Below are 22,752 nucleotides of genomic sequence, written 5' to 3' on the forward strand. Positions count from 1 at the left end.
TACACATTAACAAATATAGGAGGCAGAAGGGATGCACACAGGCTAGTTCCTACCACCTCTCTCGCTCTGTCTCTCTCTGTCTCTCTTTCTGCCTCTTTCTCTCTCTCTGTCTGTCTCTCTCTGTCTCTCTGATCATTAGATTCAAACATACAGGAATATCAGAAGACATTTCCCACTCGTCTTTCTGTGTTCTCTGTTCTGTCATTGTACATACTTTTTCATCTATAACAATCTATGATCATCTAACTGCCTGTCTCCCCCCCCCCCACACACCAGCCACTGCAATTATCCATCTGCTTATTTCTTTTCTTTGCAGAGCTCTAAGCTTCATTTTCCATAGTCTCTCTACGGCCCTTTTACCATCTTTCTTACAAAAGAGGTCTGAGTATGGGCTCACCCCGTGGCCACATCTTAACTTAAGCTGCCTTAGAAGCATGCTTCCTGGGGGTTAGTGAACAGTTTTAAAGCATAGATATGGCCACAGATGGCCGAAGCATGAATATTCATGTTGTTCTGACTAGTTGTGCCCTCAGGTACTTCCTTGTTCCTTGGTTTCATCTCTAAAATGACAATCAAAATATTATCTAGCTAATGCGGTTTTTGAGTAAGTTTAAAGTTCATATAATTAGTTTCGAGTAAATCCCTGACTTTCTTTACCATTATTTAATGTCAAAAGTGGATTTCCATACTACTGGGTTAGTAAGAAAAGAAGAGAAAGATTGTGCCCAAGCAGTAATGAGTTGCTTGAGCAACAGTATCAATCGATATAGTAATTAAATCAAGGATCTTATGAAAGCCACTGTCTTAGTGTCAGTCCTTTTATCTGGCTTGTGCGTGCTTGCAGGTTTCCGTGGATGATCGCCTTAAACAGCTCCAAGAAGCCCACAGAGATTTCGGGCCATCTTCTCAACACTTTCTGTCTAGTAAGTATGAATACAATTTAATGATCTCGTTAGTCGAATGAGTTAGCCAATTTCTTCAGTTCTGCCCAAGAAGCTAGATTCTCTCCTGTAACTATACTTTGGATAAATACATGTTTAACAAAAGATGTTCATGAAATATTACTTACTGCTTATGTAATACTGTATGCAAATTGGTAAAGCTTCAAAGGAAAATAAAAATAAATTTGTCTTTAGATAAGTTTTCTCTTTTAAGCATTGGTTATAACTAAAATGGTATATCGTTGCTTTGTCACGCAAAGGTTATGAACTTCTTACAACCAAAATTTATGCTGCCAGGTTTTTGAATTAGTTTTTTTCTCAGTCACAAAAAATATACTTAAAAAAAAAAAAAAGCTGCACATGCATTTAAGTTACTAACTATGTAAATCCTCAAATGAGAATAATTTGGTTTACTAGGCTCAGGGCATTCATCTGCCAGCATTTCTTGTGTGCAAATGCTGCAAACTAAATGTTGCGCATAGGTACATTTAATAGAACATCCTCCAACTAGAATTTTTAATTTCACATGTACTAAATGAAGACTTGAGTACATAATTTTGAGCCCTGATTTACTTACCATTCACCACTGAGGACATTTAAGAATGTTGAAGTTTGAAGCTCGCCAGTTGAGTATATATGTTAACTGTTTTTTAGTTGACCTGAGGATTTTGGAGTTAGTGTCTTGGTCTTCGCACGCCTGTTTCCTCAGATTGCCCCAAGAATTAAATCCAAAGGCTACCAAGTTATACAAAACCTTTAACCCATATTCTGACACAGATATTTCAGCACACATGAATGCCTTTCCTTTTCTTTCCTATGGCAAGTGTACGGAAGAGAACGAGTTGTGTAGTTTAATTAAATTGAAGTTAAATTTTAAGCTCAAGGCTAAAGATATTTCTCAACTATGGTAATGCCATTTTACCTGGCACCACAGAGATAGTTGACGTCAAACTCCATGTCTCCTGACTCAGTTGATTCCATTGCTGTTTTGTCTTGATTTTTAATTTTTATTTATTTACATTTTTGTCACTGTGACAAAACTGGGACCCTGAATCAAAAGATCAAAGGTCAGGCTTAACTGTCACATTCTTGAGAAGTCTAATTTGTCATTTTTCTGACCCCTATCTCTAACACTTACCCATCTTCAGTTCCTACACTGAGCCTGTAGGTGTTTGTCTCTGAATGACGTGTAGCCCATTGTTGTGGGTAAGGATGGATTTTTTTTTTTTTAATGTTTAACATATGGATGCCATTATTGTTGAAATAAAAAGGCTTTTATTATACTCATTAGATATTAAGTATTATAGATTTCTAAAGCCTATAAAATAAATTAAGGCCAAATTAAAGAGGCATTTATAAATGATTGAGACTCTATAATTAAATGATCAATTATCTGTTAAGGATAGAGCCCTAACTTTTCACCTGGCAAACCTCTCCCATGGAAATATAACTCTTGCTCCTTAAGTCATGAAGTGTCATAGATTTGGCATACACTTTGTGCTGCCCAAGCACCTGGTCTTTCAGTGTTTCACAGCTGCAATTCCAAGAAGCTTGGTTATTCAAATCAAAATAATTATTAACTAAATAAAGAAGTGTGAGCAAACTTGCAATTAGTACATCTCATAATTCTTGTTTCTTGCTGCTGAGTGTCTTTGGCTTGATTGTGATCCTTGGATTCCATCCACGCTTTCTAAAGAAGTCTGTTCCACGGGGCACATAATGACACCTGCCCTCTTAGCCTGGTGTCCACACTAAAATGAGGCTGGCTCTCTTGAGAAATCTAGTGCACCCTGTTCTTCATCCCTATGTCAGTTTGTAAACTTCTATGGACTCAGTTAGAAAAATGAGGGCCTGGAGAGATGGCTCAGAAGTTAAGAGCACTGGCTGCTCTTCTGAGTTCAAGTTCCAGCAACCACATGGTGGCTCACAACCATCTATAATGAAATCTGGTGCCCTTTTCTAGTTGTACATGCAGACATGACATTGTATACATAATAAATAAATCTTTAAAAAAAATGAGTGCCTGCCTGTCATCAAGACAGGAACAAGTGTTTAAAAGGCAGTTTGCTGAACTAGTTTTTGGAAACGTGTGGTTGTATCTGAACTGCACCATCAATTTACTAGGTACCCTTTGGGAAGATATCTTTAAGTCTGTATATGTTGTTTCTTCTCTATCAAACTGAATGTCAGTGTGTAGATCTTGCTGAGTTTAAAAAAAAAATGGATCTTAAAGGCTTGGCAAAGTTTAGAATGTTACATACTTGCAAGATATCAATGTGCCAAGAAATTAAGAAAAAAAATCGTGACAAATATCCATGTGATGGTCTAGTGATAGGTGCGAAATTTCATTTCAGTTTACCTGGTAGCTTGTTTGTAAAATCACTCTGCCTCTAAATTCATGTGGGCTGCTCTTCTTAAGTAAGTTTTTAATAATTGATTTACTATAACAGTAATGTATTTTACAAGTAATCAGTAAGCAGAATTGTAAAAAAAAAAATAAGTACTTCCATTAAAAGGCATAGCATTTCAATCCTAGTGATTTCTCCTGCAAACATGGAATACTGTGTTTTATGTATTGCAGATAAAAATAAGAGTCTAATACTTTTCTTAGACGATCTGTTTGGCTCATAAAACCACTTGCCTATTTTTATGTTAAATTTTCTTTCTAAAAACTTATAATTAAATTTATTTGAGTGCCATTTGTTCTTAATAGTTATGCCTATGAATATGATACAAAGTAAAGAATACTATTAGTGATCTAGAAATTCAGTCTTGAGAATTATGTTTTTAATCTGAATACACAAAGTATAGGGAGCACAGTTTGCAAATGGCAACAAGTTCCATGTTGTAACCTTTATGAACAAGAACCGGATTTTGCGAAAGTGTTTTCATCAACAGGTTCTGACAGAACTGACTGTGGAAGTTGAGTCTTGATTCTTTCCTCACATGAATCTTTAAAGCTGTTCTGTTTGGCTTCCTGCTTTTCCTAATTGCAGGAATCCAGCATAGAGCCAGAGTGGGTCTCTCCAGATTCGCTGTGAAATGTGTTCAGTTGTTTTACATTAAGGTGTAAGGCTTGCTGCTTCCAATAACTTCCCTTTGTTTCCTCAGCTTCAGTCCAGCTGCCGTGGCAAAGATCCATTTCGCATAATAAAGTGCCCTATTACATCAAGTAAGTTGGTTTCAGTTCTCCTTTAGTTTTAAGAAAATAAAACTTGAGCAAATAATTTAACAGCTCTCCCACCCCTGAAACTTGTTTTGTTGTTGGTCTTTTGATTGTTTTGTTGGTTGGCTGGTGCTTTGCTTTGCTTTGTTTTGTTTTGTTTGAGACAGGGTCTCACTCTGTAGTCCTGCTGGCCTGGAACTCATTATGTAAACCAATCTGGCCTTGGACTTGGGGAGATCCACCCAGCCTTTGCCTCCCAAGTTCTGGGAGTAAAGATGTGCACCACCAAACCCAGCTCCCTGTACTTTTAAAAGCAGAATTTAGTCCAGTTACCTAGAGGAAGCTATTGGGAAGAAATTAGTTTAGAAATCAGAGTGGTCCTGCAGTAGGTCTTCCTGGTCTTAGGGCAAAGTAAAGGAGGAGTTACTGTTTTATTACTGTAATCACCATCGTCATCTTCCTCCTTTTGCTCTTCTTCTTCCTCCTCCTCACCATAAGGGTTTTTTTCAGCCTTGTCTCTCCTTTCTGTTTTTTCATATGTGACAGTTTCTCACTCTTGTCTGCTTTACACGTCATTCTTAGGATGCTGATCTTGGCTTACGCTATATTTTTTTTCCCAGAACAGAATGTTGAAGTACTACTATTAGCCCTGGCAGTACAAGTTAGTGAAGCAGTCGATTTACATTTCAGTCCAGCAATAAGCATTGTCACAGGCCCTATTCTGTGTAAGGAGAAATAGACCATCACTATGAGAGTGCACACCGACTATCAAAAGACAGCTGTGGCTCACATTAGCTGTGTGGCCTTGGGCAAGTTGAATAAAAATCTCTGTGCCACATTTTCTTTGTTTCATGTCTACATCAGTGTGTGGTCTCCTGAAACCCTATGCCGATGCTAATTGAGCCATCTGATCTTTCTTTTAGGAAAGCTCGTGAGTATGGAATAGCACTTTTTAATGTACCTTTCCTTTTACCCTGAAGTCAATTCTCATTTTAAAAACAAACTTGATTGCCACCATCTATAAAAGTACATTAATCAATATATGTCTCATTGTCTTGTGAGAATTTAACTCTTTTGTTCATGGGCAGCATGTGGTATATTGAGATGTGATGAGTTCTAAAATGAGGCATCAGAGCAGTTGCTGGGTGTATAATTTCTACAGGCATCAATGGAAAGGAGTCCAAGACAGGGTGAAATGACTTGTATTACTGAAAGCAGGTGTGGCCATCTAATTCAAATGTAAAACTTTCTTAAATGTTGTATATTTTTATATCAATTAATAATAACTATGAAAGTAGTGCTGGAGAACTTTAATTTGCTTGGGTATATTGACTTGAACCAAATAATAGGGCTTCAGTTATAAACCTGAGACAGAGCAAGCCCTTCCCTTAGAGAGCCAATCCCAACCCCTAGGACTTGGACCTAGTTCTTCTTAACATGTAACAGGGTCAACAACACACAGTAACTGAGTACATAGGGTTGCTTAGCCGGGTAGTCTCCAGGTTGTAGCATACTGTAAGCAGATTACTCTGATAGTCAGTGGTATCATGAGGCCCTTTAACAAGGAAGAAAATGGTGGAGGAGATGCCAGACTTGGTGAGGGAATTGCACATGATACCTTGAAAATGGAAGAAGTGCAATGTGAATCTGGGAATAGAGTCACTCTTGAGAGGCTGCAAAGAGAAGGGCAGTGGGATCCTTGTCGATCTCCCAGAGAGGAACGCACCCCTGCCAGACTCAAATGCTTCTTTGGAAGCATTTATGTGGTAGCATTAGAAAATGGTCAGATACACAGTCCGAGTTTAGAATCCCATAAAGATCGATTAGAATTAAACGATGGATTGCTTTGACCTGGAGTCCTCTGTCATCAGATTTTGTTAAAATGTGAGCGTGATCTACTGAAGCAGTGTTTGTTTTCTCTCGATGAAGATACTTGGAGGCCTCTTACTCAGTGAAGCTTCCACAGTGGTTTTTCTAGGGGGGTGTTTTGAAACTTGGAAAGCTCGTCTTTAGTAGATATACTTCTGTTAGCTGAAAAATGTCTGTTTGTCCACAACAGTAATAGATGGCCAAGGACAAAGCAGTGATGAGGGTCCTCTAACTCCTAGACTTCATGCTGGGATATGGATGCGGGAGGACAGTGTTATTGCTCAGACTGTTATTTTTTATTTTTTTTTTGGCCTTTAAAAAATTAATTAACTAACTAATTAATTAGTTAATTCAATTAGCATCCCAATCATGGCCCTCTCCCGCCTCTCCTTCCAGTCTCACGCTCCATTCCTGTCTGCCTCTCTCCCTCCCCTCCCCCTCAAAAAGGAGACCCCCCCCTTCCACCCCTCCCAGTTCATCAAGTCACATCCAGACTGAGCACATCCTCCTCCACTGTGGCTTAGGGAGGCAGCCCTGCCAGGGGGGTGTGCTCAAAGAGTACACAACAGAATCTTTGTCAGAGACAGCCCAGTTCCGAGATAGCCTCAATTCCTCTTACTAGGGAACCCACATGAAGACCACGCTGTCCATCGGGTACATATTATGCAGGGGGCCTAGGTCCAGTCCATGCATGGTTCTTGGTGCTTCAATGTCTGAGAGCCCCTCTGGGCCCAGGTTAGTTGGCTTTGGTAGTCTTTTTGTAGAGCTCCTGTCCCCTCTGGGTCTTTCTTTCCATCCCCCAACTCTTCCACAAGGCTCCCGGAGTTCTGCCCAGTGGGCAGACTGCTGATTCTTATGGAGAGAAAATATGTGGGAGAGAAGTTAGTTTATCTGATAACTTATTGCTTGGTCAAGAGCAACAGTGGAAAAATAATATAAAATGCAGCAAAGGCAGTTCTTTAATAATATTGTTTAGAGGTAAAGCTTCCTATAATGTCTTCTATACCTTTTAGTAAATATCAGATTTTCTTTTATTTTGTTTTTACTAATTATGATTTGGCAGCTTCATACATGCATAGAATGCATTCTGGCCATATTCAGCTCTCTGCTCTCTCTTACTCTCTCCTTACTTCCATCCCATTCTACTGCCAGGCCCTCCTCTTATGTTCATGTCTTTTGTTTTAGTTTTGTTTGTTCTTTGTGACTCAGGTCCTCCTGGGTGAGCCTGGCTCTGCAGCTATTCACTGGGGAAAGGGCATTTTTTTAAGTACACATAGGTCTAGTGTTAAATGTCTCTTAAGCTATTCACAATTTAGAGCAAATTCTCATGGTTTTATAAAACCCATTTAACTGGCATTTTTCACTATTTACTCTGTTGTGCAACTTTCCAGTTTATTTTCCCATAGAAAAAAGGAACATTAAACTTGGGAGGTAGAGCTAGAGAGCCAGTATTTCACATGGAGAATTGTTATGAAAGCAAAATTTAATCCTCAGATAAATTCATAAGCAAGTAAATGATAAATGAAAAGGCTTTTAATGTCTACTTCCTTTTGCATGCCTGTATGAATAAGTAGGAAAAAAATGTTAAAACCTATTTAGCATTATTGTCATGCTATTAGCATTTCCTGGGGCAAATTGAGTGAACTGATTTAGCGAACAGAAAATAGTATTCAAGTAGAAATTTTAAGATTACAGTTTGATACACTTAATGCTAGGGTACAGCAAGAGAATTCGAAAGAAGAGGTCAAACTATTTATAGCTTATATCTTAATTGTATAGGTTAAATGAGATATATATGGTGCACATCATGATGGTTCTTCATTAACATTTTGGAGTACACTCCAGTGAGTGACATGTTTTTGAAGAGTGGCAGGATATAGATCTGAGATGTAAGAACATGTCTACGTGGCATGAATCCTTGTTAATGCCTGTGTTAGTCAGGCGCCTGTTCCAGTAACACATGTCTGAGATGAAATAAATAAGCCCAGAAAGAAAAACAGGTTAAATCAAAATGCAGAGTTGTGGAGCCCAGTCCCAATGGATACATTTACAAATCCTCCCTCACCTTCAGCTCAGAGACCATGGCAGAAGAGGGGTGGGAATAATGTAAGAGCCAGGGGGTCAGGGAGTTTGCTGTGAGATTGTTATGCCTCCTAGCAACATTAGAAGACACACCCATGAAATCTCATCAGCATGTCTGCCCAAACACGTGCTGAACAAGGATGACACCAATGGGCACACCAAGCTGGATGGGGGAAAATCCACAATGCCTCAACCTCATACAAAGGACCTACAGGCAACTGAGGAAAGCTAGGAGCAAGAGAGGTGATGCTCTCAGCACTCCCAGTAGAGAAAACACCTGTTGTTTGTCCAGTGCTAAGTAATCAGCCCTGAAAACATGCATATAACTGACATTATATGGATTCAGCAGCTTATATTTAGGAGTGTGTGTGTGTGTGTGTGTGTGTGTGTGTGTGTGTGTGTGTATTATGTATAGTGCATGCAGTAACAAATAGTGAAACAGAGGCCATGAATTTGAAGGAGAGTAGAGAGGGCTATATGGGAGGATTTGAAGGGAGAAAGGGGCATGGAGAAATGTAATTACATTATAATCTCATAAATAAAAAGAAAATAGATAATGTCCTACTTAAAGTTTATATTGCTCTGAGGAAACACCATGACCTCAGCAACTCTTATAAGGAAAACATTTAATTGGGGCTGCCTTTCAGTTCAGAGGTTACTCCATATTTACCATGGTGGGGAACATGGCGGCATGCAGGCAGACATGGCACTGGAGAGGGAGCTGAGAGTTCTACATCTGGACTGGCAGGCAGCAGGAAGAGCTAGTGAGCCACTGGGTCTTGTTTGAGCTTCTGAAAACTCAAAAGTCCCCCCGTGAAATACTTCCTCCAGCAAGGCCAGTCCTGCTCTAACAAGGACATGCCTCCTAACAATGCCACTCCCATGAGCCTAGAGGGGCCCTTTTCATTTAAATCACCATAATACATAAAAGAAAAAGAAAGAAAAAAAAAAAAACAGAAGAAAGAAAAGAAAAACAAATTACTTTTGGTTTATAGTCTGAATGTTCCAAGGCCTGGTTGGTTGTCCCTATTGCTTTGTTGCCAGTTACCAAGAAGCATATTATAGGAGAAGCCTGTGGAAAAGCAATCCCCATCCCATCCCCTCATCTCACAGCAAGGAAGCTAAAGACAGGAAGAGGCAGGAACTTCAAAGGCAAATACCTAATGATCCTAATGATGTCTTACCAGACCTCACCTCTTAAAGGCTCCACAACTTCCCAGTTGTGCAACTTGAGGGAGCAAGCCTTGAATACAGAGCCAGCGGAAGTAAAGTAGTTAAAAGCCAGGCTGTAGCAATGACTTATATTGACACATATATTTAAGCAGTATTTGCTGCCAGAAATGGGAGACGTTCCAAAAATAAATCTGCTTATTTTTTCTAAGATTGTCAGTCCAGTAATAGCTCACCCTACTCTGAGTTTAAAAGTTTGATGTCGGCAACTATTGCTTTCATAGTATGCAAAACACAAAATAAAAATCTATTATGAACTTTGGTTCTCTCCATTGTAAATTTTTGGTTCCACATTATGTGCTTTGTACATATTTCCCTAGATAACAGTTAGCTTTCGGGGAGTTTGAGGGGTCAAGGAATGATGGTTAAGGCTTTGGCTAAATTTTCCTATATGCCACATGCAGCAGGTAAAACCCACTGCTTTCTTAATAATAATAAATAGTTACCTTAGCTAATAAAAACCATAAGTGAAATAAATTGGACTTAAACCAGTTTCATTACATTTTTGTATGTTTGTTTTTTGAGTATGCATGTGTGTGGAGGTCAGAGGACAATCCACTATGGACATTTAAGGAAAGGCCTTCCTGATTTGGGTCATGGGTTAAAGTGCTTTTCTATAAGTGGTAGAGAATAAAAGTATAAATTAAGTTTGAGAGGTGAGCTTTTTTTCCCTCGTTCCTGTAATTTATCTATATCTCCTATGTGTTTGTCCTGGATAGACTACTTACATAGTGTAGAGGAGTGAAACAAAGGGAATTTCTTCTGGAACTGTGTGCCTTGCTTAGGGAGCATAGCAACCTTGTTTGGGCCTAATTAAGGGGAGAGGAGATGGGCTATTGTGAGAAGCCCCGCCCCCCATAGCCAGGCAAACGAGAAAGTGAAAGCTCATCAAGGTACCTGTCTACCAGCAACAGCTAAGAGCTAGGAGGCAGCTTACTTTTAAGGATTGTAGAAATGGTAAGCAAAGGTAAATGTTTCTGTCTGGAAGTCTTCCCACAACCGTTTTTTCTCTCCTTCCTTCTTTTCCCTTCTCTGGAGAATGTGTTAGACCTCTGGGCTCCAGATTTATAAGTAGAGGCCCTTGGAGCACACTGAGTTTCTTCCAAGACCCAGAACTTGTGGTTTGTGCTTTAAAAGATCAAGAAATAAATAAATTTGAAGTACAGGAAAATGTGAAAGTCCCTTTAACCAAAAAATGGGTCTGTGGCTCATTATTGGAAAATAAATATTTCAAATTCACTGGGCCAGCTCTGCTGATGGGAGGAGTGAACAAAATTGCTTTGTGAAGGAATATAAGCACCTTGGGGTTACTAAATCTCCCCCGTGCTTGGAGGCGACCTCAGACAAATGAGCACACAGTGGCTAACTTAGGAAACTAAATAGTAGACAGCCACGCCTGCACAGCTGGCTACCAGGGAGCTGTCCCTGGAACCACCTATCACAGTCCCCACTGTCCTAGTTAACTGAGATCACATAGATGGAGCTGACCATGTCTTTGAAAACAGCATTGCCTTTTCTAGCATTCATATGTACATTTCTGGGACCATGCCATAAAACTGGCTTAGAAACTTCTAGATTCCTCAGCACCAATGTATTGTAGTAACACCATCATCCTCAGTTTAAAGTTTCTTTCTTTCTTTCTTTCTTTCTTTCTTTCTTTCTTTCTTTCTTTCTTTCTTTCTTTCTTTCTTAATTACTGGAGACAATGAATGGTTCAGTAGTTAAGAACATGTGCTGCCCTTGCCAAGCACCCAAGTGTAGTCCCCAATATCCACACCCAATTTGGTTATTCACAACTTTCTATAACCCCAGGTCCAGGGAAATCCCCTAGCCTGTGGGGGCACGTGCATTCACTTGCATATTATCCTCCTGCACACACACAATTTAAAAAAAATAAATAAAAGTTTAAGTTGTATATTTATTTGTTTGTTTATTATATCTATTAGAAGGAGGGAGCCTCTCCGGTACAGAAATGGAGGTTAAGAAACCTCGATGAAACTACATCTCTCCTCCTTCTACCATGTAGGTTCCAAGGGCCAAACTTAGGTTGGCAGGTTGGGTAGCAAATGGTTTTCCTTGTGGAGCCATATTGCTAACGCTAAAATGTGATTTTTTAAGGATCAGGAACATATTCAATGTGTAAGTGTCTGCCATGAGACACAGAAAGGATGGCTGTGCTGCCATCCACAAAAGAAGTGTATGCGTGTCCTTCATTTTGTGAAGGTTAAACGGCTAAACTTATTATTAAATTAAGCAACACTATAGAATTAATAATGAGTAGAAATTATAAAATAAATAGAATAACATTTGTTCTGGCTATAGAGTAAAATAATATAAAAATGATTTTGCATGGCTGTCTAGAACAAATTAGAGGTAATTATTAATCTGCTTTAAAAATAAATGAACAGGTGAAGTGATAAAAAACTTTTTTTTGAGATGCTAATAGATGTACATTCACTTTTCAAAAGGGACCCACAAAGAATACAATGGTACATTCCTCTGCTGAAGTCATATTCCTGATGTCCCTGCCCTAAGTCAGAGCCATGCCAGGCTCTCCAGGGACAAGGCAGAAGAAGATGGCTGGTGGAAGTATTGTTGGCTGGTTCAAGTCCCCTTATTTGAGGATGAAAGGGAGGCGGAGGTGTGGTCAGGGTCTTTATTAGTTCTGGGTCCCCTGTGTTTACGGAGTGTGTGCACGTTCACACTTTTAATCAATCTTTAGTGCCCTGCATCAAACCATCACCTGTCCCTCTCCTTACACCCAGCTCCATCCATCCTGAAAAAATAATCCTGCTGCTTAATCTAGAGCCAAGTCCCAGCAAACCATCTCTTAGTCCTGTACCAACTATTCTCTCATTCCTGCCTGCAGTATTGACTTTCTAAATTTGGGGTGTGGTGTACCGATTTCTTACAGCCCTCTACAGGCTGTGCCTTTGGACTTGCTCCTGAATCTCATAATAAGTACACTTTACAGTTGAAGTCAACAGAGTCCTTTACTCTTTTTTTTTTTTTTTTTTTTTTTTTTTTTGTACTTTATTCCTCCTATCCTCATCACTGCACATAGCCAGCGACATTTTAAAAGCAAAGTTCTGATCCTTTAAGATATATCTCCTTTGAATTATGAACAATTTCTCTGTTTTGAAATGTTGAGTCAAACTTTCTCCCTAACTCTATCAGTGTCTAATTCCACCCCCCAAAACATAATCTTGAATTTCCTGCCTTTAAAAGTTCATAAGATAAAGTGCTTGTGAAGAGGTTCGGGAAGTTGGCAATAGCCTGAGGATCATGAAGCTCCTCCTCACACTCAAACACAGTCTCTCCTGCCCCAGCGGCTGCTCAGCATGTACAGTGCTGTTCACAGAGTGAGGACTCAAGATATAATTGGTGACCCCTTGGGTATTGGATTTTCTTCTTATAGCCCACACTCATTGAGGAAACCAGAGATTGAGAAGATGATGATGGCAAAAATGCCACCTCTTAGGTCTTTGAGATGGTATTATTCAGATGACCACTGTCACCCTAGTTTAGACACCTATGTAAAATTCATCGGTTGGGATCTCTTGCTGGATTCCTAGATTCGACTTTATAAACATATGTAAAGCAATTGCTACAATAATACCAGGGCTTATGTTTTACCTCAGTCAGACTTATTATCTGTTCTTCTTTATCGTTTCTTATCTTCTAATGTACTTCATACTGTCCTAAGGAAACTTCTTATCCCAGAGATAGGGACTTTCCACTGGGAACTTCAGGCCTTATTGACAGTTTTGATAAGACTACTTTGGAAGGAGGAGAAAAGTTAGATGCCAAAAGCAAATGGATTGAGTAGATAATGTGACACCAGGAAGTGTAACTATTGCATAATAGTTTGTTTGTAGAGAAATAGAAAAAGGTGTGAGAGCTAGCAAAAAATGTAAACATAAGGTTAGTGGTGTGTGTGTGTGTGTGTGTGTGTGTGTGTGTGTGTTTTGAGGAGACCAGTTTGACTGTGAAAAGGAATGGTAATATTAGTGATTTTCAGTCGACAGAGGAAGAGGAGGCAGGCAGCAGGAGGCGTGTTGTGGATTTGGGGGTCGGGAGATAGAATCCTCATCTAGCAGTTTTTAATTTTTCAGTGAATGCAAGACAAAGGCAAGGCAATATTGAGGAAGGACACCCCCTTTTGGGTGGGAAAGGAGAAGGAGAAAGGCAGCGGGCTGTTGTCTTGGAGTTTAGGTTCACTAGTGCACTTGCCAGTAGGCAGCCATTTGAAGACTGGAATCAAAATATTTAAAGCAGAAGCAGTCAGTGTGTAGAGTGTAGAACTGAAGACACAGCTGCTTCAGCTCAGAAAAGGCGAAGTAATTGAGCAGATCCAGGCCCAAGATTTGCCGGGGGTGAGAGGGAAGGCAGGGAGATGAAAGTTGTTTGCCGTGATTATAATGATGGACCGCAGGCTCAAATCTGGATAGATTCATCAAGAAATATTTTTAAAACCTTAATTCTGCAAATCCACTTCCATATCAAGAGCTCCGTCTTAAACCAGACCATCTGTGTTCTGATCTCTGTTCCGTTCCCTGCCCGAGGCCTTCAGCAAGTTATCTGAGTTTTTTCCACTGTCCCCTCCCATGTCTGACGGGAACTGAGCTTTTCACACATAGAAAAGTCCAGTTTGCTCACTGCACTATTATCCTGTTTCGTAACTGATTAATAGTATGCGTTCCAACCTAGCCTTTTATCTTTTACTATGCCCAGCAAAGAAGAAATCGTTCTTGCTCTGTGATTCTCCTGGCACTGGCAGCACCATGCAGTTGCTTCTCTTCCATTTGTAATGAGTCAATCTCCTTTAGTTTTTCTACTCGAGTGTCTGTGTATTTATAATCAGAAGAAAACAGTCACTAGCAAATGCCGGGGCATCCTGTTCAAGTGTCAAATTGGATGCATAGTAGCAGGTGGGTGGATGTAGATACAAGCCAGCCTTTGAGTGGCTGGAATCCCTGCCAATCAGCTCACATTTTTCAGGGGAGGGGGCGGGGAGATGTGAAGCTACTTCACTAAGGACAAAGGGCCTTGAAAAAGATCTGATCTTCCCAACAAAGATGAAGTATGCGCTTGGTTGGTTTGTGGCCTCTTTGCGGTGTTAGGATACATCGTTTTTGTGTTTCATTTGTTCGTATGCTTTCTCACATGATTTGCATTTGACTTTCTTTCTATGGCATGTGAAATTACATATTCTCCATAGTAGCCCATAGAGGCCTCTACTACTCCTGACCTTGTTTCATTAAAATGTATAGAATGTGTCAGCCCTGCTTTATCCGAACTGGAGTATGTCAGGATAAAAACGTCACTTACAATAATTACACCAAAGCACTAGTGTGTAGCCTCAAGAAGGACTGTCCCAGATAGTGAAGGACAGTTTTCAAAACAAGCAAAACCTTAACTTTTATGTAAACAGAAAAAGTATCAAGTAATTTTAGTCATCTAACCTTTAGCATTTGTTCTTGCATATATGTATATGCTTACCTGCCACAGGGGCGTAGCCCTTCTAAGGGCCCCATAAAAGGACAAACCCTCCTTGTGGTCTCTCTGGCCCCTCTACTCCCTTTCCCTCGCTCTCTTCCTTTTCCTCTCTCTCCCTTCTCTACCTCTTATATTCTCTCTCTGTCTCTGTCTCTGTCTCTCTCTCTCTCTTTCTCTCTGTCTCTCTGTCTCTCTCTGTCTCTCTCTTTGTCTCTGTTTCTGTCTCTCTCTCTGTCTCTCTCTCTCTCTGTCTCTGTCTCTCTCTCTCTGTCTCTCTCTCTCTCAGGTACCCCTCCACCCTTTCCTTCTCCCTACATGCTCATTTTAATAAACTTTTCTCTAACATAATATCTGGCATCTGGTACTTTATTTTATCTTATTTTCTTATTTTTTAAATCTTAACAGTTATATATGTATAAAACTTTATATATGTATACATGTGTATATATATACACACATATATGCATGAATGAAATCATCAATAAAAGACCTTATAAAGTCCAGTTGGAAGCATAACATCAGATAGATGATAGCAGTATTTGGCTGTATGTCAGTGTTTGGACTGTCTGTCTGGATGCCTGTCTGATCATCTTTCATTTAACTAATTGAGTTAGTTAGGGAGTCAGGAAGATGTTATAACTGACCAGGGAGACCAAGAGCTACATCTCTGTGGAGCAGGGTAAGGGAACTGAAGATGCTTTTATGCAGAGAAGCAAAGTTGAAGTAATCAGAATCTGTGTGACAATAATTCATTACCTTTCAGGGACATTGTTTGCCTTTCTGTGGACAAGGCTGATCTGATGAGCATTGTTCTTCAGTTTACAAAAATTCAAATAGCTCAGAAATAATGTAAGTTTCTTAGGGTACCTAGTACAGTTTTCTTCATCAAAGGCCTCAATAGTTTTGCTGTTGTTTCTCCAGCAAATGCAAAACCAAGATGGCTGGCCACCCTGGTGAGAGGTCACTACTCTCACTATCCTTTGCTTCATGAGCTTTTTGAACCTAAATATTCCTTTGGATATTTAAGTTTTCATTTTATTTCTGGCACAGCTTCCTGGGCCAGATGCATTTTGCAAGTAGGATTTTTGGTAATGGCGTTCCCCTGTGGCAGAACTTCTTTGGCTGCCATGTTTAGCTCCCCTCCCCACCTGCCTTTGGACTGCTCAGAAGATATGAAGAAATGCTGTTGTCATTGTGAGGGGAAGATGTTACTTTGGTTCTGGTTTGGTTGCTTGCTTTGGTTGAGATGGAAGCATTTTGGCAAGAGTTGCCTGCCAGGCAGCCTGCAGCTGTTCAAATACTTACAGCCTTTAGGTTTAGTGTGGATTTTTCCTGACCCTCTTTCTCTACTTAAAAAGGAAAGCAAGCAAGCAAGGGGAAAAAACCATATACTTTCTCCTTTTTAAAGTGTTGTTTTGTAAACCACAGCTTTACTTTTGTAACCGGAGGCTGTGTTTGCTCTCAGCCTTTGCAGTTCTGCCTAATGAATCAACTGGTATTGAATTCACAAAAGAGACTCCCTTCCCCTCCCTCCATCTGTTTGCCAAATGTGTGTACTTCCTCAGCCCCCGGGGCATGGTGCCTTCAGCCCAGAACCATTAGCAACATGCTTTGGGATTCTCAACTGTTTGCCTGACTGGCCAGTAGTATTTGCCCCTGTGGCAAAGGGGAGGGTCCACATCTGTGGTTCTAGAGAATGCATGCATAGTACTGAAGCATGAAGTCCAACTGCATGGCTGATAGCTTTATTTTGGCTATGAGCCTTGGTTTATCTTGGTATCTTTGTATGAGATGGATGTCTTTGGACATTAGTATTGCCATGACAACTAAAATTGCTTGAGGAAAAAAAAAATATCAATTGAGATTTGTGTGTTTAAGATTTGGAATCCATGGTAGCACAGAGGTATTATCCTACATTTTCGCCAAACTATTCTTTAATTCTCACTGATGGCTGATTGATGTGTTTATGCCCAGCTACTGACCAATACTGTAAACATTCTTTTTTTTTTTTTTTAGGCCTGAAAACTTATACTTGCCCGTGATCTGTAGTGCAATATGGGTTTTAAATATGAAATTATGAAATATAAAATGTGAAATATGTACCACACAACAGATGATATGGAGAAGTTTATTATATGAGCATGGGTGAAGAAGAAAGGGGGGGTGCCCCTTTAAGAGATAGACAGACAGAGACAAAAGAAGAGAGATAGAGACAGGTAAAGAGAAAGAGAGAAAGAGAAAAACAAGGGAGAGATACAAGGTGGGTTTGTCCTTTTAGTATCCTGGGCAGGGCCATTCCTAATGGCAGGTAGGTAATAATGTTATAGGTTGCTAGGCAGACTGGGACAGTATGGTAACAGTGGATAGAGTAATTTTGTTGGTGTTCAGGTCAAGTGGAAATACGGGTTCTTTTGCATTGGAGTTAAGCAGAAAAGTAAAAGAGCCAGACAGCTTTTCAACAAGATCTAAAGCATCTTCCCATCATAGCATTATTCTGTTTGAGATCTTTAGCACATCTTACCTGATCAGTTTCAAGCATAAATTTTATTTATTTATTGAAACCCATTATAAATTTTGGGGATATTCTGTTACCCAAGTATACATAACAATGATCCTGTTCTTTGCCCAGGAACTCATGCTATGATTTTGATGTATCACATAGATTTTAAAAGCAATGATTTCCCTTAAATGTGCTTTTATGAATATTTTAATATCATCCCTCATGTACTATGCTATTTCACACAGCTTACTAAACAGTTTCTTAAGAACTACGGGTCATCTCAGAAGTCTTTTGAGAACTATTAGATGCTATTACTCTCTTATGGCCTAGATAGGAGACTCTAAACTATTTTTAACTATAACGCTGCTAACCCATCAAGGTTATGCGCCTTTTAACTCATACTCACACTCATGCACACACCCACCCACCCACCAAAGCCCTACCATGATTTGCTTTACTACCATCTAATTACTTGAAGATTTCCAACTAATATATGACTTATAGCAATAAAAAGATGTTTTTCACAAGTGAAGAACAGAGATCATACATAAAATTATTCACTTCTAAAAATAATAGGACTTGTTATTGAATAAAGCTAAGAAGATGGACAAAAGAAAGGCTCCTACCTAAGGAGAGGCTGGGGACCTGGATGTACAGGAAGAGGAGAGCTAGCAGGTGTGAGCTGGGGAGAGGGGGAACCAGGGTCGATGGGGGTGGGGTGTGGTGGGGTGGATATCTTACTAGATGGCAAGGAAAGAACATGATATTCATATTCAGAGTCTTCATTTCTCTGGTCCTTAGAAGTTTGACTGGGGCTTTTAAAGGGTGGTACCTCTTCATAGGTTCCTAACTTTTCCCAGCCCTTCTGCTGTCAAAGCATGTGCTTGCTCGGAATGAAAATGTCCATCTGCCTCACAGGCGAGAGATTTTTCTGGGACCCACATTGACTTGGCCACACCCAGCTCAGGGCCCAAGGGTCCCTGCCAGTCGCTCCTTATGTCTGTGTTTCAATTTGTAGTTGTAATTGTTTTCCTGGAAGAGTAAGCAGAACTTTATCCACCTTTTCATAGTGCAGTTGTACAAAGAAAATTGGTTTTTCAAAGTGTTTTTCCTATGTATATGTGTCTGTGTGGTATGCATGTTTATGCAGGTTCCCATATATGTGGGAATGCATGCATGCATTTGTGTGTGTATGTGTGTGTGTGTGTGCGCATGTGTGTGTGTGCGCGCGTGCCTGTCTGTCTGTCTGTACATGTATGGAGGTCAGAGGTCCTTTATTCCTCTACACCTTATATCTTGAGGCAGGATGGTCTCTCACTTGAACCCAGTGCTCACCAAAGTCTAACTTGCCAGTTTGCTCCAGACATCCCCTGCCTCTCTATCCTGTGCTGGGGTTAGAAGTGAGCGTCCAAACCCACCCAGAACTCATAAGGTACTGGGGGTCTGAACGTTCATTCTTTCACACTTGCATCGCTAACGCTTTACCCTCTAAGGCATCTATCGCCCCAGCCCTCAGTTATTGATACCTTGAATATTGAATAATAATTGAGCACCGGGTTTCTGAGTGATTTAAATGGGGGGCATTTTTTTTGCATATTTAAAAAATATATTTGGAGCTTTAGGAGACTGTAACTTATATTGTATTTTGTAGTATGTTGTTTATATTTTGAATTTTGTTTTTTCCCCAGCCATCAAACGCAGACAACCTGTTGGGATCATCCAAAAATGACTGAACTCTTTCAATCCCTTGGTGAGTGCAGCTTTATTGATTCATTGAGTGATGAATAGACCTCTAAAGCCCGGGACTGTACATTCATAAAAAGACATCCAACACTCACCTGCTCTACTCTTATGGATTAAAGGATCACGCTGTGGCGTGACAAGGCAGCGCCAGACAGGGAACAACAAGCGTCCTGAAATTTAAAGGCAGCTGAACTTCTAAGGTCAACGCACAGAGCAAGCGTTGCCTTTCTCCCTAAGAGAACATGTGGGTTGGAACTGTACCAGCCAAAAAGGCTTCATTTTCCAGGAGAGACGTGACTGTTGTAGATCTCAGCTCCCTCGGATTGGCTCATCTTATAGTTCAGCTTTGCATGCTAAAGAAAAGGAAAATACAGTGAGAATATAATAACCTCAAATTTTCTGATTTAAAATTCTTTTTTTTTTCTATATGGAAAATGTTTTATCAAATTAGCTTACTCAATTTCATTTGTAAGTCATAAACGAATCTTATCCTGATAGAAAATGCAAGAGTTCTGCCCTTAGAGTAACTGTCAGTAAGCAATGACTTTTAGCTGCTTGCTCAGACGCTTTCACAGGTTGACTCCAGTGGCTAACATTTACTCCTGGGGAGACTGAGTTGATGCCAAGGAAGGACGTAACATCCTGTAACCCACTCCTTCCTGTTTTAAGAACAGGCACACTCACTTTTTTATTAACTGGGCTCCTGTGGGTACTCTCCTTTGGTAGTCAGGAAAAACAAGGGAGGGAGGGAGGGAGGGAGGGAGAGAGACAGAGACAGAGAGAGAGGTGATCTTAGAGTTTTCTTCCAACTTAGCCTCTGCTTATCCATCTTTAGGGGACAGAGAAAGAAACTGTAATATTCTCTGGTTCCAAGAGAGGAACGTTGAGAATAGGGTTGTTTAAGCAGATGTGTGGAAGAACAGAAGAAGCAACGCGTTCAGGCTAGGCAGAGCCTAAGACAGCCTCATGAGTACTGAGATGCAGTTGACAGGAAGCTAATAGACCTCAGGGACTGATGATGCTGAAGGAGGACGCCCCCCCCCGTTAGCCACGCCCTCTGGTAGCCCTCAGTTGTAGGTGCCCCTCTTTTCTTTTCCTCCATAGGGTCATGAAAGTTTTCCCTATGCTCACGACCCTCAAGGGTCATCATGACTGACACTCCTGTGACGCAAGAAAGGTTAGGTCAAAGAGCAGTGCAGAATTATTGGATCAAAACTTTGTGTAATAAATGAGAAATGAAAAGCAGGAACAATTTCTACTTTTGTATAGGCTTGCTTGATGAAGCCAGGTAGAATGCGGATTAGACTAAGAGAGATGGTCTACTGGTAAATAGACCGAGGGAGAAGCCAGCTTAGTTGGTGTGTCTGGGTTCTGCTCAGCTTCTCAGCATCTCTCTGTCCCTCCAAGGGGAGGACACGACGTGTAGCACATAAAGAGCTTCTAGTGAGGGTGGAAAAGGTCGGAGCGACCTTAGTTTTATGACTTGTTTCGGGAAAGAGGCATCCACATTCTTTGATCTGTCCAGCAAAAGGGAGTTTGGTTTCTGGGACTTGCTTTAGAAGGGAAAGAAGGAGATGGGAAGAACGGAGGTCAGCCCTCACCTCTCAGGCCTTTCCGTTCTCCTCCTTCAGTTCAAACAACTCAGCCCAAGCTGCGGTCAGGGGTTGGTTCGAAACCCACCACCTACTTGAAAATGCTTTTCTAGAGTTTTCTGCATATGACTGGTTTGCAATGTATCCTAACAGAGTGTGAATAATCATTTGTTCATATTCATAAGCTGATATGAAATTTAGGAAGGTCTTTGTTTTTGGTAATCAAATATATTTTTCCAGGATCTAAAATAAGCAGGTATGTTCATTCTTGGCATTCAGTGTAAGTTAAATAATAATCAGGCTTTTAACTTGCTCTCTTTTCCATTGCAGCTGATCTGAATAATGTACGTTTCTCTGCCTACCGCACTGCAATCAAAATCCGAAGGCTGCAGAAAGCACTGTGTTGTGAGTTATCATGCCTCCCTGAATCACCTTCTTTGTGGGGGTGGGGGGTTTCCTTTGTTGTTATTGGTGTTGAGACAAAGACAAATGAAGAAGCTGATGTATTTGAAAAGCCAATCTGATTTCCAGTGCCCCTCATTCAAGGCGTTAGCCGTGTTTCTATAAATGCTTTGTGATTGGCGCCATCAGCGTGCACTAGCAAAACAGATGAGCAGTGCCACTCGCATTTGGAGTACAAAATTAATCAGAACCAAGGAAAAGCGTTTTGGAAAGTATGCTACTGCCCAATTTTAAAAGATTAAATCATTGAACCAAAGTAGTAGGTTGTTGCCTATTAAGTCCTTTTTGTCCACTTCAAACTGTAGGATTCCAGACTGACTCAATGTAATCACGTGACAGAGAAGTGCTAAGCAATCACATTGCTGAACTGTCTGGAAACTGAATCTGTAAAAATGAGAGGAAATTCTCTATTTCCTTTTAAGTATGACAAATCATTTAGTGTCATTAATGAATTTCCACTGAGGAGGGCATGCTCATGGGGTAGTCTGTGGTGGTCATTTTACCCAAAGATTATACCTAGAATATCAAAAAGGAAGCAGACATGGTTATTCCTATGAATAGAGTATTGATTTAGGCTTTCTAGATTCTGCCTTTGCCTGGATGGTTGACCTGATCCAAGCACCATTTAAGCCTTGCTAGATATTATTATGCAAAGTAGCATTTGTATGTACTTTAAGGATTGGGAGATTTGGAAAATTCAATATATGCTTGTTTCTACCCTTTGTTAAGAGCTTCTATCCGCCTGGGTAGCTCAGAGAAGCTTTGACAATTACTCTTAAAAAAAAAAAAAAATAGCACGTTAGTGCTGAAAAAAAAATGTGCTTCTTAAAAATCATTGGAGGGCCGATAAAATTTCTCATATGGCAGAGGAACTTTTTGTATATACCTAATGATTTCTGTTCCTGCATCTCACAGAGGAAGGCGAGAAGCAACTCCTGAAAGTTGTCCTCTGACTGACTTCTGTGTGCTCAGAACTGCACACTTGTTCTCTCTCTCTCTCACTCACTCACTCACACACTCACACATAATAAAGAAAACAAATTTCAATTGCTCAATAGAAGTTATCGATACATTTTAACTTGGCCTGGGGAGCAGAGTTGAGCAAAGGGAAGTGTTCAATCACTTAGCGGCAGTAGAGTCACACAAAGTGTTAAATAGAAAGACCAGCACTCCCTTTGGATAAGAAGACTAGTGGGTTGAAAAACAGCAACATATAAGGCACACACAGGAAGGATGAGATAACCTCAAGTCTTACATCATCCCCACAGGCTCAAAGGTAGCCAGCAGGTTGCAGTACTTACAGCACGTATTACAGAAGGACCTGTTCCACACAGGGAACCCTCACACTCTGGCTAGAGAGCTGTGTATTGGGTGGGAATGGAGTAGGAAGCCAACTATGGAGAGGGAGGACCTGTCTGTCTTTTCAGTTTGTCTGCTGTGATAAAACAGTTTAGTACCCAGCTAGAAGGTCTTTCCAGACTTGGTGTATTAGAAAACAAGGGCAAGTGACTCAGACACTGACTCTCCACTGGACAAAGACTGTTTTATAACACGATAAAAATGCTACTAATTTCTGTAATACGCCGGGGTGGAGAAACCTGTTCCTGCAGTTAAGGTTTGCTTTCCTGATTCCCCTTTCTACTAAAGAAAAACGCCTCTCCTTGGATC

At 40.4% G+C, this 22,752-nt stretch overlaps 1 protein-coding gene across 3 annotated transcripts in view; it reads left to right on the forward strand.

Annotated features, from left to right (window-relative positions):
• Window positions 1-22,752, forward strand: part of Utrn (utrophin) — a 490,302-nt gene that overhangs the window by 399,461 nt on the left and 68,089 nt on the right. For all 3 annotated transcript variants that reach the window (XM_051164610.1, XM_051164608.1, XM_051164609.1), the window contains 4 exons: window positions 845-923; window positions 4,053-4,113; window positions 18,976-19,037; window positions 20,953-21,027. In XM_051164610.1, coding sequence (XP_051020567.1) covers window positions 845-923; window positions 4,053-4,113; window positions 18,976-19,037; window positions 20,953-21,027 — 277 coding nt within the window. The remainder of the gene's footprint in view (window positions 1-844; window positions 924-4,052; window positions 4,114-18,975; window positions 19,038-20,952; window positions 21,028-22,752) is intronic.

The sequence above is a fragment of the Acomys russatus genome, chromosome 21, assembly GCF_903995435.1.
Source record: "Acomys russatus chromosome 21, mAcoRus1.1, whole genome shotgun sequence".
Taxonomy (NCBI): domain Eukaryota; kingdom Metazoa; phylum Chordata; class Mammalia; order Rodentia; family Muridae; genus Acomys; species Acomys russatus.